Consider the following 16,588-nt stretch of genomic DNA (forward strand, 5'->3'; position numbering starts at 1 on the left):
GTTCCTATTAATTACTTCTAAATTACCAACACAGAATTGTGAACAGTCAATAATTACATTCATGTATTGAATAAAAAAAAGTGTACAGATCACATCCCATGTGTGCAGATAATAAAATCTTGGAGAAAGATATGCAGCTTCATTTAGTAGACTTGCACGCAACTGGTACAATAAATAAGAAACTTCCATTTTCGAAAGTTTAAAATACTTATCTTTTAAAGTGTGTTTCCCAATTGAACAATAAATATGTTTATTACCTAGAATACTAAGTGATTCACAACCGATGCCTTCAGTGTTTGATCTCTGGTCTGCAACAAGTTGGATAATTTCACATAAGCAGAACTGATGTAACTAGTGGACTCAGGAGAATTCACAGAATGTTCAACCCTCCTGAATTTAGTTAAGAACAGGTGTATTCCATTTGGTAAACTGAAAGAGTTAACTCCGTATTATCAGTACAAAAAGGATATTAACCTAGGCTTCAGACAGACTAAATTCTTCACTTAAAAATAAACAAACCACAATTTAGCATTGTCCGGTGCACAGTTTTATTCATACAAGCAAAAAATTATGTAACAGTCTTCAAAAAAAATAAATGCATGGATAAGCCAACGAATACCATTACAGGATCAGGGTTCTGATCAGAAAACACACACTTGCCCACCAATTCTAAGTATAAAGTAAATATGAAACACAATCACATTAGAAAAAGGCAAGAGAAAATTGCACATCAATAACAAAGGCTCATTATATAAACATCTGACAGTTTTACACTAAATCCTCCAGCATAAAATATTGCAGGCTGTTGTCTCCCATTCACTTCTGGTAACAAAAATATTTGTTGTTCCAGGTTCTAAACCATTATCCCATTTTGCACTGGTATGAAATTTTAGATCAAAGCAGCTTCAATTTACATATATCAGCCCTTGAAAAATATAGCAGCAACTTAAATACTTCAAGGTACATATTGTAGTACAAGAATTCACAGTGTGCATTTGTATTTAAACAGGATCGTTCATCCTAAAATCTGTTTTCAAAGTATTCTCAGCATAGATTTTTCCAGGGCTGATCATGCTTTGTTATTCCAGTTTTAATAATTCATCTGTATATGGTATAAATTTTGCCAGATTTGTAATTGAGCTGATTGTTTGGGTGGAAATTATGTGTCTTATTCTTGTTGCAATAATCGCGATGATAAACAGTCCTGCAAACTTCACAGGAGACTTTTGAACAGTTCATACAAGTAAACTTTGCACCGGATTTGTCACAAAACCCGCAGCGCAATGTACTGGTGTCCTTTGAACTGGGTAAGTGCTCTTGATACTGGGATGTGACAGAAAATGCACATCGCTCTTTCAGAGGTGAACTCATAGAAAGATCATTCTGGACAGAGGATGAGCGGGATAAGATACCCATGTCTCTTGGATATTCCTGTCTACAAGAGTAAAGTGAACACTCTCCAGTGTTATGATGGCATTGGTTACAAAAAGGCTCATTAGATTTTTGGCAAGTTATGAGACCACTGGATATTCCACACATTTGGCACTTCAACGCAACCGTGTTAGGTACACTTTCTTTGGTAAGGTGCGTGGTTTCATGATACATGCCTCTTAAATGATTATTTTTGATCAATCTTGTACTGTGACCTGTTGTGTCTGTCCATCTCGGTGTTAAAGTGCTTCTAGAATCTTCAGCTGTGTAAAGATCCAAGTCATCACCAAGTGCATGGAGAGATGTATTAAAACTGTTTTCTATTCTCCAATTGTCATTAACAGATTGCAAGTATTCCTCTGACCCTAAACGAGGGGAGCTTGATATAGCAAGAAGTGAAGGTGTAGGACGACAAATCTCATCAGTCATTTCCTCAAAGGAAGAACCATAAACAGTCTCTTTCTTGTGATGTACAGGTGTCAAATGAACTTTATTTAACTGCTTTCCTAAGTGATTTTCATCACTATCTAAAAATGATGAAGGCTTGTACATTAACTGTTTCATGTAACTGTTTGTTAATCGTTCACCATCTGATCTTCGAAAGTCCATTTGTGTCACGGATGTATGCAAATCTTCCATTAGTCTCCATTGTCTTTTCATTGCATCAATGCAGCCTCTCACATCCTCTGCACTGCTCTTTCGTTCTTCAACTACATTAAGTTCTGAATAGCCCTTATTTTTTATTTGTGAAAAAATTTCAAATAAATTCTCACATTCAATTCCAGCCAGGAACAGCTCAAAAGAAATCAATTTCACAAAGTTAGTGTTTACTTTGTTTTTCAGTTCAAATGTTTCTTTTTCAAGTTGGTATCCTATCTGATATAGGATATTCCAAATGTCTTCTTCACACAATGCAGATTTGATATAGTAGACGAAATGGCCTGTGAAGGTCTAGAACAGAAAAAAAATTTCAATAATTCATGTTCTTAGCATCTCTCACATGCGTTCTTTCCCTACATTGTCACTTTAATTCATACAGCTTCCTTAAAAGGGAAAGAAAGTTGACAGAATTTGCATACAGAAATAATTAAGCCAGCCATGAATTTTAAACTTGAGCTCAGCTGAGAATTTGAGGGTTGTGACTGCTAAACATTTAGCAATCGTAAAATTATTTCATTATTTCATTCATTGTTAATATGTTTTAAACAAAGCATGGCCAACAGAAAAAATACAAAAAAAAATGGACAGAATGCTTTACTTGTAGAACAGAGTGTAGTCTATTTTAGCATATTTCTATATCTCATTTATTTTTCTTTTGATTCCCAATCAGTAAAATATTTTAATAAAAATTTCCATTGCTTTCAACAACACTCAATAAGTTAAAGATAGTTGATTCCATATAAACCTTCCTGTACTGAAATCATAAGTAATGTTCCACACAACTCTACCTTGCTTGTCTGACTCAGAAGCTTTGAAGTGGAGCTCCTTAGAACTTAGGCAACATCATTTTGACGAACAAAGTCAGTAGCCAGTAAAATGTACACCATAAAGCATAATTAAAAGAGAAGAGCCAAGAAACAGCAATGTGCATTTATATATCTTTGAAGAAAAAAAAGTGTATAATTTATATATTTTTTCCAATATTGGAATTTGAATTTCAAAATAAAGTGTTGGTAATTTCAGGGAGGTTTTCATTTTGCAAAGACAAGTTCAGAGAATCATTGAGAAACAGTAGCAGGCAGATTACAGTCCATGTGGTGTTAATGGAAATATGTTCATACTGTTGAGTTAATGACAGGTAGAATAAATATGTAACCATTATCTCTGTTTCCAAGAAGAATCTAGGATTAGGCATTTTCTTTTTTAAAATTTACTTCAGAAAACACCTGAAAGACTTCTGAACTTTCCTCTAATCAGTTCAGAAAATACCAGGTTGAGTTCAGAAGCAAGTTTAGTTTCCCTCCTAGAAGTTCAACAAATCAACCAATTCACCAGAAGGGTTTGATTTGGGAATTTTCCAAACAAGGAAAGTCTGGTTAGAAATCTGGTTATTAAAATGGAGAAAGTTAAGCTCTTAAATTTGAGACGTGTTCACATCAGCAGACTTGGGGAAGAACTCAAATTATCTCCATAGTCCACAGAAAAGCTGTAAGCAGTCAGCTAAGTTTAAACTTGAAGACCGTGATAGGCGTGTCATTAGACAGTTCCTGAAAACCAACTGAGATGTTGATTTGCTGTTTTAAGATTTTTCTGTCTTCTATATATAGTTTTTTTTCATATTGCTTTGGTGTAATAAACATCTGTTCTATTGTTGGGGAAAATTTGCAGCATCGTTCGAATGTTTCAGTGACTAGCCACCAGTTGACCCAGCTAATAAACAAAATCTGTCAAGTTAAGTTTATTCTAGTATCTGACTTTCCAGAGAAAAGACCAATCTAATATGGCAAACTAGTAATTGGGAATTTTAATAATAATGATAGCATTTGCAACTTTGGATTGAGTCAAATTCATTTATGGAATGGAAGGCAGCCATTCAGCCCATTGAACCTATGATGGCTCTCCAAAGAGAGCAATCCAGTCAGTCCTATTTCTCCACTCTATCCTAATTGCCCTGAAAGTATATTTATTTCCAGTACACATTCAGTTTTTTTTCCAAAATTATTGATTGTCTCTGCTTCCACCACCTATGCGGGCAGCAAGTTCTAAGATACCAAGTGACATAGCGAGTAATATTGATCTGGAACCCACTGCCCAGAGGTTAGTGGAAGCACAAATGATCAGGATTGCCAAAGCTGTGCAATGCTTCAACCAAACCAAATAAATTTAATCTTTAGTAGCAGCAGAAGCCAGAAAGATTGCTTTGGATTTCCTTCTATTTAACTGAAAGAAATTCTATTTCTCAAACATGGATCTTTTATTCTTTACAAGAAATCTTGTGATCTTTCTTATCTGTGCTAATCTCATTCTTGTCAGGGACTAATTCTACAAAATCCCTTCATTTAATTGCCTCCTTTAGATCATTATCAAATATCTTTTTGTTAGCTCCAATTACTTCAGGATCACTGAGCAAAGCATTTGTATTATGTCAAATTTTCCCCTTTTATACATTCAGTCCATATTTTAAGACTACATCCTGTTTTCCGTTTAGTTACAATGGAATTCATCTATATATGCTATGCACGTGTCTTTTCTTACTTTTGAATATCTCCATTAAATTCCCCTCAGCACAAAAGAGTGATGGCCTGATTGTTCCAGTTCATTCTTATTTCTCATATTTCGAGGTTCTCAGTCCCTGATATCACTGGTAAAAATAACGTTGCACCTTTCTCTGGTGCATGAAGTGTGCAAGAATACAAGGTATTCCAAACTACATCATTTTGTAGGAGTCACTATGATTTTTTTAAAGAATCAATTTCTTGATAAAGAGAAACAAAATAGTGAATCAAATAGAAAATGCTAGAAGTGCACAGTAGCATTTGTGGGAGAGAAACAGAGTTAATATTTCAGGAAGATTTTTCAGTAGAACTGAAATACAACTGACTTAAACCATTAACAACACTTCTCCCTACACATGCTACTTGATCTCTTTATATAAATCCCATTTCACTTAATGGAGTCCCTTCTCCACCCTCATCTGCTTTCCGGAGGGACTAATCTCTCCGTGACTCCCTGGTCCGCTCCATACTTCCCACCAGCCCCACCACCCCCGGCACTTTTCCCTGCAACCACAGGAAATGCTACACTTGCCCCTACACCTCCCCCATCACCCCCATCCCAGGCCCTAAGAAGACCTTCCACACCAAACAAATGTTCACCTGCACATCTGCTGTTCCTGTTGTGGCCTCCTCTACATCGGGGAAACCAAGCGGAGGCTTGGGGACCGCTTTGCAGAACACCTACGCTCGGTTCGCAACAAACAACTACACCTCCCAGTCGCGAACCATTTCAACTCCCCCTTCCACTCCTTGGACGACATGTCCATCCTGGGCCTCCTGCATTGCCACAATGATGCCACCCAAAGGCTGCAGGAACAGCATCTCATATTTCACTTGGGAACCCTGCAGCACAAGGGTATCAATGTGGATTTCACAAGCTTCAAAATCTCCCCTCCCCCGACCGCATCCCAAAACCAGCCCAGCTCGTCACCGCCTCCCTAACCATTCATCCCACCTCAAGCCCACCCCCATCTCCTACCCACTAGCCTCATCCCACCTCCTTGACCTGTCTGTCCTCCCTGGACTGACCTATCCCCCTCCCTAACTCCCCACCTACATTCACCTTTACTGGCTCCAACCCCGCCTCTTTGACCTGTCTGTCTCCTCTCCACCTATCTTCCATCCGCCTCCCCCCTCTCTCCCTATTTATTTCAGAATCCCCTTCCCCTCCCCCATTTCTGAAGAAGGGTCTCGACCCGAAACCTCAGCTTTCCTGCTCCTCTGATGCTGCTTCGCCTGCTGTGTTCATCCAGCTCTACACCTTGTTATCACAGAAGACAGGAGCAGGAGTAGGCCATTCAACCTCTGAGCTTGCTCCTCCATTTAATTGATAATATCCTAATCCTGCCCTCCCCATATCCCTTTGATCCCCTTTAGCCAAAACAGCTATATCTACCTCCTTCTTCACAGCACAAATGTTTTGGCCTCAACCATTTGCTATGGTAGTGAATTGCATAGGCTCATAACTCTCTGGGTGAAAAATGTTTTCCTCATCTCAATCCTCAAAGATTTACCTCTTATCCTTAAACTATGATTGCTGTTTCTAGCCTCCCCCACAATTAGAAACATCCTTTTTGCATCTAACCTGTTTAGTCCTATTTAAATTTTAAAGGTTTCTATAAGACATCCCTCATTCATCTGAACTCCAATGAATACATTCCTAACTGACTCAATATCTGCTTATACATCAGTCCTTCCACTTTGGTAAACCTTCACTGCACTCCCTCTACATCGAGAACATCCTTCTTGATAAGATGACCAAAACTACACACAATATTTCAGGTGTAGTCTCACCAATGCACTGTATAATTAGAAAAACATTTCCTTGTTCCTCTACTCAAATCCTCTTGCTATGAAGGCTAACATACAGTTTGCCTTCTTTACTGCTTGCTGCATCTACATATTTACCTTCAGCAACTGGTGCATAAGTAGGACTAGGTCTCACTAAACATTCCACTGATTCTACAGCCAGTCAAATAATAATCTGCTTCCTGTTTTTGCTACCAAAGTAGATAATCTTGCATTTATTCATATTATATTGCACTTGTCACACATTTGCCCACTCACTGTGTCCAAATCACAATGCAACATCTCTACATCCTACTCACAGCTCACCCTTTCACCCAGCTTTGTGTCTTCAGCAAATTTTGAAATATTACATTTAGTTCCTTCATCTAAGTCATTAACCGGGAATACAAGTGAATGGACTGACAAAATTGGGACATTGGAAGCAGAGATTTGCATGATCTTGCACACAAACTAATCTAACTGATGTGTCAATTTTACAATAACTTGCCCAAAACAATACCTTTAAAAATCTAAAGCATTTCAAGGCTTTTGTTATAAAGCAAAAAGTAAACTACAAACCAGAGAGAAAGGCAAACAAACAAAAGCTCTTTTTTTTTAAAAAAATGGGCATTGCAAAGAAAGCAGGGCACAAAAGCTCAGGGAATTCCAGAACTCAAGAGCTCGCCATGTCACATCCCGACAGCAAGGAAAAGATCCAATCATGCAAACTTTGTTTTTTGTCAGTCAACTTTCCATCCACGCTAATACATTACCCTGTACATTATGAGCTCCTACTTCCTGCAATAATCTTTTATATGGTTTATCACAGAGATTCTGTGACCGGAGGAGATTACAGAGATGGGAACGGGAAGGTCCTGGTCGTATTCATAGACAGGAACGGGAATCTTGAAATTGAGGAATTGCTTATCGAGGAGTTAATTAGATCAGCCAACAGGGGGAGAATAGATGAATGGACTCTATGCAAGTGGGAATAGTAGAAATTTGAATTACGTCAAGTTTATGGTTGGTAGAACTTGGGAGGCTACAGAAATAATAAGCCAAAGATCGACCTTGCACTTAAAATCTGAAGTTAAGATGAGCTTGAACATTCAAAAAGAACTCCAAGTCTTCACATTTCCAGCAGTGGCCCCCAAAAAGGAACTATGGACAGTGTATCAAATGCACCTTGCAATATGCAACCAAGATATAAAAGGTAGAAGGTTGCATATGACTCATTGGTTTGGCCTGAATCATCTATACTCAGGCTAGTCAACACTTAGGCTACTATCATCGAGAAATTAACTGGTGTTCCTGCTCCTCATTTTTACACTGTGCTCCCTAATGGACAGAGCACGTGAGATGAGAACAGGATCAGGCTTTATAATGCCCTTCATTGGCAAAGAGACCATTAAAACTGTAGGAAATCAAAGCCCATTTATGTTTGGATGACTTTTTTTTTTTTTAAAATTGCCTTTCCCCAACTACCTTCAAGAAGATGGTGACGAGTGTCCTTGAACAATCGGACCCAGAAATAACAAAAGAATGACAATAAATTTCCGAATCAGGGTGATGCATAACTTTGAGGTAGTGCTGTTCCATGCATCCCCTTCCTTTGTCCTTCAAGGTGGCAAAAATCAAAAAAGTGTCGAGAAGTGCTGAAGAAGAAACTTTGCAAATTACTTCCGTGTATCTTGTAGATTATGCATCCGCTGCGGATACATTGCATCAGATGATTTTTTTTTGGCAGCAGGAGTGAATGTTAGGGTTCTGCCAATCAAACTCTGCTGAATGGCATTGCTTCTTGAGTACTGTTGGAATTGCACTCATTCCAGCAAGTGCAGTGTGTTTAGTCATACTCTTGACTTGTACTACATAGATGATAGAAATGTTTGGGGGAAAATCAGGTGATGATCCTCTCACTTGAGAATACAAATCTCCTTGTAGTCACACCTTTCAAGTGGTTCAACTAGATCAGTTTCTGGTCAAGACAACTCGGATGGTGAAGCTTTTGACAACTGTAATACTGTTGAAGGTATAAGGTTGAAAGTATAGACTCTCTCGTTGGAAATGGTCTGGCATTAACTGGCTGAAATTATGGTTACCACCCATCAGCGTAAGCATAAATGTTGTCCTGATTGTACTGCATGAGAGCACAGACTTCATTATCAAAGCAATTGTGAATGGAACTGAACTCTGAACCCTGAACCCTTCAGCCATCCCATTTTTTATCTCATTATATACAGGGAAGCTTAGCAATGGCGCTAAATGGATGAACCTAGGATACTGACCTGAGGAACACATAGCGTTGTTCAGAAGCAGAGATAATTGGCTCCAACAATTACTTTCATTTGTACTAGATATTACTCCTGCCAATGGTGAGTTTCCCGCTCCTCTCTGATTTTGTTAACTTCAAGTTTACTTCAGATCCTTGTCGGTATATTTGGTTAAATGCTGCCTTTGTGACAATGGCAGTTATGCCCTGCTGAATTCAATTCTCCTGTTCATGTTTAGCTGTAATGAACATTGGAGAGGAGTTACTCTAGAGAATTCCAAATTCAGCACTGCTAAGTGCTGCTTGACAGCTCTCTTTGCAGCATCTTTAATTACTTTGATCAAGAATAAATTGATGGGGCAGCAATTAGTCAGATATGATCTGATCCACTTTTTATGGATAGGAATACACTTAATCAATTACCACCATGTTGGCTAAATGTTAACAATGTAGCTATGCTGGAACAGCATAGCGTAAGAGGCAAAAACTAGTTCTGGACCATACGTCTTGAGCATGAAAGCCAAAATGCAGTGATAGCTCACAGCCAATGCTGTATCCAATGCACTTTTGATGTCATAAGCAATAATTGAATTGGCCAAACAGTGGCATCTATGATGGTGGGTGCCTCAGGATACAGCCACAATGGACCTTACACTTGACACTGTTGGTTGAAGATGGTTGTAAACAATTCAGCTACATCTTTCAAACTCAGGTGGTCAGCTCTATCATCGAGTACGGGGATGTTTATAGAGCCTACTCCATTCGTTCCAGTTTCCCAAGTATCCAACATCATCCGTAAATGATGTGGCAGGATTGCACAGCTTGGACCTGATTCATTGGTTGTGGGATCACTTTACTCTGTACTTATAATTCAAAAAAACAGTCTCCCTCCAAAAGGTAAACTTTGTCTCTTCATTCTTCTCAACCGAGTAGTAGCCTTGGACAGTTGACTGCATCATCCTGTTCCAACACCTGCCTTATCCACTGTCATCGACCTGGACGGGACTGACATTAACTCTCAAATTTTACACAGAATATCATTTGCAGTGATGTTTTCCTGCTCCCATACCATTAGCTATGGTGTTCCCCCAAAATAGCTATCCCTGATAACTCCTACTCCTCACTAACGTTGAGCCTCGGCAACATTATCCAAAAGCACAGCATTAGTTTTTACTTGTATAGTAAATGACAAACAGCTAGACCTCTCGACTCCTCTGCTGATGCCAAATTATCGACTGCTTATCTGACGTTCAGTACTGGATAAGCAGAAATGTCCTTCAATTAAATATTGGACAGACTGAAACGATTGTTTTCAGTCTTAATGTTTCGTGTCCAGTGACCCTCCTTCAGCTTCTTTGGAATGAAACAGTTCTGAAGAAGGGTCACTGGACCCGAAACGTTAACTCTGATTTCTCTCCACAGATGCTGCCAGACCTGCTGAGTTTTTCCAGTAAGTTCTGTTTTTATTTCGGATTTCCAGCATCCACAGTTCTCTCTTCTTTTTTGGTGGCCATTGTTTTCCATTCATCTCTCTGGCAAATGAGCTTCCAACCATGTAGTTATGCCATCACTAAGATAAAATATTTCCACTTCTGTGACATCAACCAACTTCACCTGTCTGAGCTCATCTCCTGCTGAAACCCTGGTTCATACTGTTTTTAAACCTCGACTTGAATATTCCAAAACGTCTGTGGTTGGTCTCTTAACCTCCACAAACTTGAAATCATCCAAACTTCTGCTGCTCGTGTTTGAACTCTCAGCCGGTTCCCCTAACACTTCTCTAGTTGCCTGGACCCTGGTCTCTGGGAATTCCCTCTCTACACCTCTCCAGCTCATTTCTTTGCTTTCGACTTTTAAGATACTCCTTAAAAACCTGACTAGGCTTATGGTCATGGAGTCATACAGCATGAAAACAGACACTTCGGTCCAACTAGTCCATACCAACCATGTTCCCAAATCAAACTAGTCACACTTGCCCGCATTTGGCCTATATCCTTCCAAATCCTTCAATTTTCATGTAGTTATCCAAATGTTTTTTAGATGTTGTAACTACCTGCATCCACCAGTTCCTCTGGCAGTTCATTCCACATGCAAACAGCTCTGTAAAAAAATTGTCCCTCATGTCCTTTTTAATTTTACCCCTCTCACGTTAAAAATACACCCCCTAGTTTTGAAATCTCCAACCTCGGAAAAAGACACCTGCCATTCACCTTATCTATACCCTTCATTTTTTAAACCTCCAAGGTCATCTCTTAACCTCCTACACTCCAGTGAAAGAAGTCCCAGCCTTTCCAGCCTCCCCATATAACTCAAATCCTCCATAATCGGCATTATCCTGGTAAATCTCTTCTGAACCCTCTCCAGCTTGATAATATCCTTCAAATCAGGGAGACCAGACCTGGACACAGTATTCCAGAAGAGACCTCACCAACATCCTGTACAACCTCAACATAACATCCTAACTCCTATACTCAAAGGTCTAAACAATGAAGGCAAGTATGCTAAACACCTTAACCACCCTATCTATATGTGATACAAACTTCAAAGAATTATGTACCTGAACCCCTAGGTTTCTCACTCAACAACACTACCCAAGGGCCCACCTTTAAACGTGCAAGTCTCACCTTTGATTGTTTTACCAAAATGCAATGCCTCGCATTTATCCAAACTCCATCTGCAGTCTTCAGCCAATTGATCCAGACCTCTTTCTAATCTTAGATAGCTTTCTTTACTGTTCACTATACCTCCAATCTTGGCGTCATCTGCAAATCTTTTCTGAACCCTGTCCAAATATCTCCTCCTGTGGCTGTGTCATTTTTGTTTTATAAGGCTCCCATGAAGCACAGTCAGATCTTTTATAATATTGAAGGTGCTTTGAAAGTAGAAGTTTGTTTTCTCGCAACCAAGCCAATGATGACAAGAGAGACTGGACTCGATATGAAGTAAAACAAACAAAGAACATGGCCCACCATAAACTCCCAACCCCTACTTTCGCAAGGACTGGGATATCAAACAGTTAAGCAACTCCAAGAGTTGTTTAGCTGAATGGATTTTGTTCTGTTTCATTTTGAATCTGTGCAATGTAGTACAGCTTTCGTTCCAAATTGATAGTCAAATGAAAGTCTTTAAAAGCACTTCCTGTTGACAGGGCTGACACATCCCTCTAATAGTTTCTCTTTCCCAAAGACTGACATCTGACACCTACAAAAGTAGCTTTTGGAAAGAATTATTTCATGTTGCATCCTGAAGCTGATATTCACTCTTCCTAGCACCAGAATCAAGCTCCCCGCACCCTTTAAATCACCTAATAGCACAAGCCAAATATTAAATCTGAAATCTTTCATACTCTTTAATGACTGTTACATCTGCATAATAGATCCTGCATCTAGTGCTATCATATTAATATTCAGGCAGATCTATTCCTATTGAATATGGAATCAGTTTGTATTAAATAACATGAGCAATGCGAGTGGATTATGATAGATTTAAGCTCTTAAAATACTGCAGTTTACGCAGCATCAACACTTCAAATAAAAACCATATTGGCACTTTTTTGTATAGCTTCACAACAGAAAATGTTCTGCTTTCACTTTAAAAATTCTTTCAAGATTAGAATTTAAGAACATGCCTTGATTAAAGATATTTGCTGCTTTTGATAGTAGTTTTTGATGCAAATGATAGCTACTTCTCTTTCCACATGATACTTCAACAGATGTCTCAAGGAAACATTATAAATATCCTAAAGGAAAACACTGTGGAAGCTACAAATCAGAAACAAAATAAAATTGGAAATTCTCAGCGGGTCTGATGGCATCTATGGAGAGGGAAACAAAGTTAATGTTTCAGGAGATGACCGTTCATCAGTTGGAATGTTAACTGTGCTTCTCTCTTCACAGATTCTACCAGAGCTGCAGAGTATTTCCTGAATTTTTTTACTTTTATTGTAAATATCCTGCAATGTATACGCACAAAGCAAATGCAAATCATCCACCTTGCAACAAGTACCTTTGTTAAGGGAAAAAAAAGAATTTTCACTGATTTGGCCATTGTTTCTAAATAATTAACAATACATCTGTTTGAATTTAGTTTAATGTATAACCTATGTTCCATTCTAGCTTCAATATATAAAGTAGACTACTGTACCTTTATTGTTTTAAATTCTTTTTTCCAGGGATATAGAAAGAGGTTAGTGCAGAAGGTTTCCAGAATTCCAAAGGCAGTGAGAAGCGCACTTAAACTTGATGTTCTGACCATCCTCAGAGCATTCTCCACTATATCATAAAATCTAAAGACTTTAAATCTTTCATTAGAGTCCTGGCGATATAAATCAAGTAAGGAGGTAGCAGTCTTCTTAATGCCCGCATCATCAACTGCATGATCCTTTTCATTCAATTTTAATTCACAAATCTGTACATATTTCCGAAACAAAGTGTCTCTGATTTTATTTGTATCCATTAGGAATTTATGGGGGAAGAATTCACCACATGTCCACAGCCTTCCTGTTTTCAACTGGGAATTAGTTAAGACTACAGTCAATGATGCCAGGGAAAGTGACACACTTACCTGTGGATTAAAAAGAGACAGAATAAATTAGAAATTAAATTGAAAGAATCTATGAAACAAGTCATAAAACGTGACAACAAGCTTGTATAAGGAAATGAAAGTGGTACATAAATTTTAAAGTGAACTTCAACTGTTATGAATTACTCGTTGCGAAGTTACAAAACAAAAATCCCCTCAAAAGTGAAATAGCAAAAAAATTAAAGGAATATGCAGTCAAAAATTCACAGTATGAATTTGACTAAACCATATTTAAATGGTCAATGATAATCTATTCCAAAAGTAGCTGTAAAAGAATGGTGAATTGGAATTTAAATATTTAAAACTAGCTTTCTTGTAATTAAGACATAAAATTCTGGAAATCCCATTTTAGTAAGAACAGAAGAGTAGAGTATTTAACAAATTCTCAAAAGTATGATTGAGGTTTAAAAATGACTCCGCTAGTAAACATACCACAACTGCAGGCAATTTCCATCTGACTTAATGGAACACCCAAGCTTATAGTTAGGTATGTTTTCTTGGTGCTTGCTTTTCTCAAAGAAATGTTTTAATATGATGTGGTGTGCATTTGAAAATGTTTCAGTTAAATAGGATACACCAAAGTATTTTTAAAGCAAAAACCCTAGTCCTGAACCAAAGCTATTTCCTAAAACAAACTGGCTGCATAAGGAATACACGTCTACAAGCAAATGCAGAAAATGGCTAGTTTTCATCTCTGACGGAAGGTCTAAAAGGATGCAAATAGATTTTATCAATATTAGATATGATTTTTAAAAAAAATAAAACTATTAGTCCCACATTGAATTTGACCATTTAATATTTATAGTGCAAAATTAAGAGAAAATATCTATCCAATAGGCTTAATTTCTTCCTTAATTACTCTTATCAGTGTAGAGAAGAAACTCAGTGAAATAAAAGAAGCAATTAATGGTCACATACTGAATACTATCATCATTTTTTTCCAAGATGATGAAAAACTGTAAATTATTCAAAAATTATATTTTAAAGTTACATTTAAATCTCTACCAGTTAGATTCGTGTTTTGTACTTCAATCTGTCAAACCTAGGGCTAGACCATTTTTGGTGGATATAAACATTGTTATGCAGAAATAATGTTAATATTTCTCACGTTGTTTCTAATAATAAAGCTCACGCCCAGCTATATTTTTCAAATGGTGTTTCAGCTTGTTCTTGAACCTCAGTATTTGAACAACACTAGGCTATTATATTAACAGTCTGTTAAAAGTGATAAAAAGAATAAGAACTGACAGATAAATGGAGAGGATATTCAAAAATTAAATACTTGCTTTAATATTTCAGAAGAAAATACAGCTTGCATCTCACACAGCAAAGTCAGAATGAGCTGTAAAGTGCACTAAGTGGACATTTTCATTCACCTAGACTACACCTCCTCTCACCCACCTTCCTGCAAAAACGCGATCCCCTACTCCAAATTCCTCCGCCACATCTGTTCCCAAGATGGGGCATTCCACTCCCGAACATCCCAGATGTCCTCTTAATTTAAGGACTGCAACTTCCCCCGTTCAGTGGTCAAAAATGCTCTCGACCGCATCTCTTGCGTTTCCCACACCTCTGCCCTCACATCCCCTCCCTGCAACAAAAGCAAAGACAGAATCTCCCTTGTCCTCACGTATTACCCCACTAACCTCTGGATTCAATGTATCATTGTCCGCCACTTCCACCACCTGCAATCTGACCCCACAACCAAGGATACATTTCCCTCCCCACCCCTAACTGCCTTCCGTAGGGACCGCTCTTCTGTGACTCCCTCGTCCGCTCCACACTCCCCACCAGCCCCGGCACCTTTCCCTGCAACCACGGGAAGTGCTACACTTGCTCCTACACCTGCCCCCTCACCTCCATCCAAGGACCAAAAAAAAAGCCTTCCATACCAGACAGACGTTCACCTACACATCCGCTAACATGGTCTACTGCATCCGCTGCGGCCTTCTCTACATTGGTGAGACCAAGCAGAGGCTCGGAGACCACTTTGTAGAGCGCCTGCTCTCTGTTCGCGACAAACGACAACACCTTACAGTCGTGAACCACTTCAATTCCCCCTCACACTCCCTGGACGACATGTCCAGCCTGGGCCTCCTCCAGGGTCACAACGACGCCACCCGGAAACTGGAGGAGCAGCACCTCATGTTCCGCCTTGGGAGCCTACAACCCAATGGTCTCAATGTGGACTTTACTAGTTTCAAAATCTCCCCAACCCTGGCCTCGTCCCTTGACCAACCCTCCCGCTCATCCTTGCCTCCTTGACCTGTCCATCTTCTCTCCGACCTGTCCATCTTCTCTCCCACCTATCCGCTCCTCCCACCTCACTGACTAATCCCCACCACCACCTACTTGCACTCAGCTATCACCATCCCCACCCCTCCTCTCTATTTAATTCAGAGCTCCCTTCTCCCTTCCCGACTTCTGAAGAAGGGTCCCAACCCAAAACATCAGCTTTCCTGCTCCTCTGTTGCTGTCTGGCCTGCTGTGTTCCTCCAGCTCCACAATGTTATTTCTGACTCCAGCATCAGCAGCTCTTAATATCTCTGATTTTCATTCAGTGCTTACTTTATTCATACCACAAGTATATACAATTTATCTTCTGTGCCAAGTATAATTTCTGACTTTATTTTACAACTTGAAAATGCATAAATATGATGGTGAACATATACTGAAGTAAACAACACTTTGTGGAATTTCTAGCTGAATTATGTATAAATGCAGTCAACACATGTAAGCAGAACACAAAAATTGTACCAGTCTGCACACACATAATTTAAGATATTTTACAATTTATGCACATTTTGTACCACATTGAGCAATTAATAAGAGTTAAGGGAAAAGTATAGATTAGATATTCTCTTTGAAGAGAGATGTGTAATCATTCAACTTTCCATTTGTTACCACCAAGGACAATACGCTCAATTACAAAATTTTGGCTGAAGTACAATTTATTAAAGTTGATTAATAAGATCTATTTCTGGTGTCAGTATTAAAGCCACTTCAAACAAATGAAAAAGTAGATTCAATTTCTTAAATTTAAATCAGTTTTGAAACATCAGCACAAAATCAGCTATTCGGTCGGTTTCTCAGACCCTGAATATCTACTCATTGGGTTTTTCGACCAAGTTCCCATAGGATGTGTTTAACAGTAGCCTTGAACATAAGGGATACTTAATCACTGTTCAAACTTTAACAACTAAACAGCACAAATTTATCCCAGAGACAGTAGGAACTGCAGATGCTGGAGAATCTGAGATAACAAGGTGTAGAGCTGGATGAACACAGCAGGCCAAGAAGC

At 38.7% G+C, this 16,588-nt stretch overlaps 1 protein-coding gene across 1 annotated transcript; it reads right to left on the bottom strand.

Moving 5' to 3' along the window:
* Positions 1-524: 524 nt before the first annotated feature.
* spata2 (spermatogenesis associated 2) lies at positions 525-13,265 on the bottom strand. The gene is made up of 2 exons (XM_048608431.1): positions 12,850-13,265; positions 525-2,382 (listed from the first exon to the last, which is right to left on the bottom strand). Exons 1-2 carry the CDS (start codon positions 13,159-13,161, stop codon positions 1,099-1,101), a joined length of 1,596 nt encoding a protein of 531 aa, XP_048464388.1. The 5' UTR covers positions 13,162-13,265; the 3' UTR covers positions 525-1,098.
* Between the last annotated feature and the right edge of the window lie 3,323 nt (positions 13,266-16,588).

The sequence above is a fragment of the Rhincodon typus genome, chromosome 19 (genome assembly GCF_021869965.1).
Source record: "Rhincodon typus isolate 14 chromosome 19, sRhiTyp1.1, whole genome shotgun sequence".
NCBI lineage: Eukaryota > Metazoa > Chordata > Chondrichthyes > Orectolobiformes > Rhincodontidae > Rhincodon > Rhincodon typus.

Excerpts from the sequence above, each read along its gene's own strand:
- spata2 (XM_048608431.1), bottom strand. The coding sequence starts at position 13,161 with ATGGATACAAATAAAATCAGAGACACTTTGTTTCGGAAATATGTACAG. Across the intron at positions 2,383-12,849 it reads AAGAATTTAAAACAATAAAG|ACCTTCACAGGCCATTTCGT; the intron begins GTACAGTAGTCT and ends TTTCTGTTCTAG.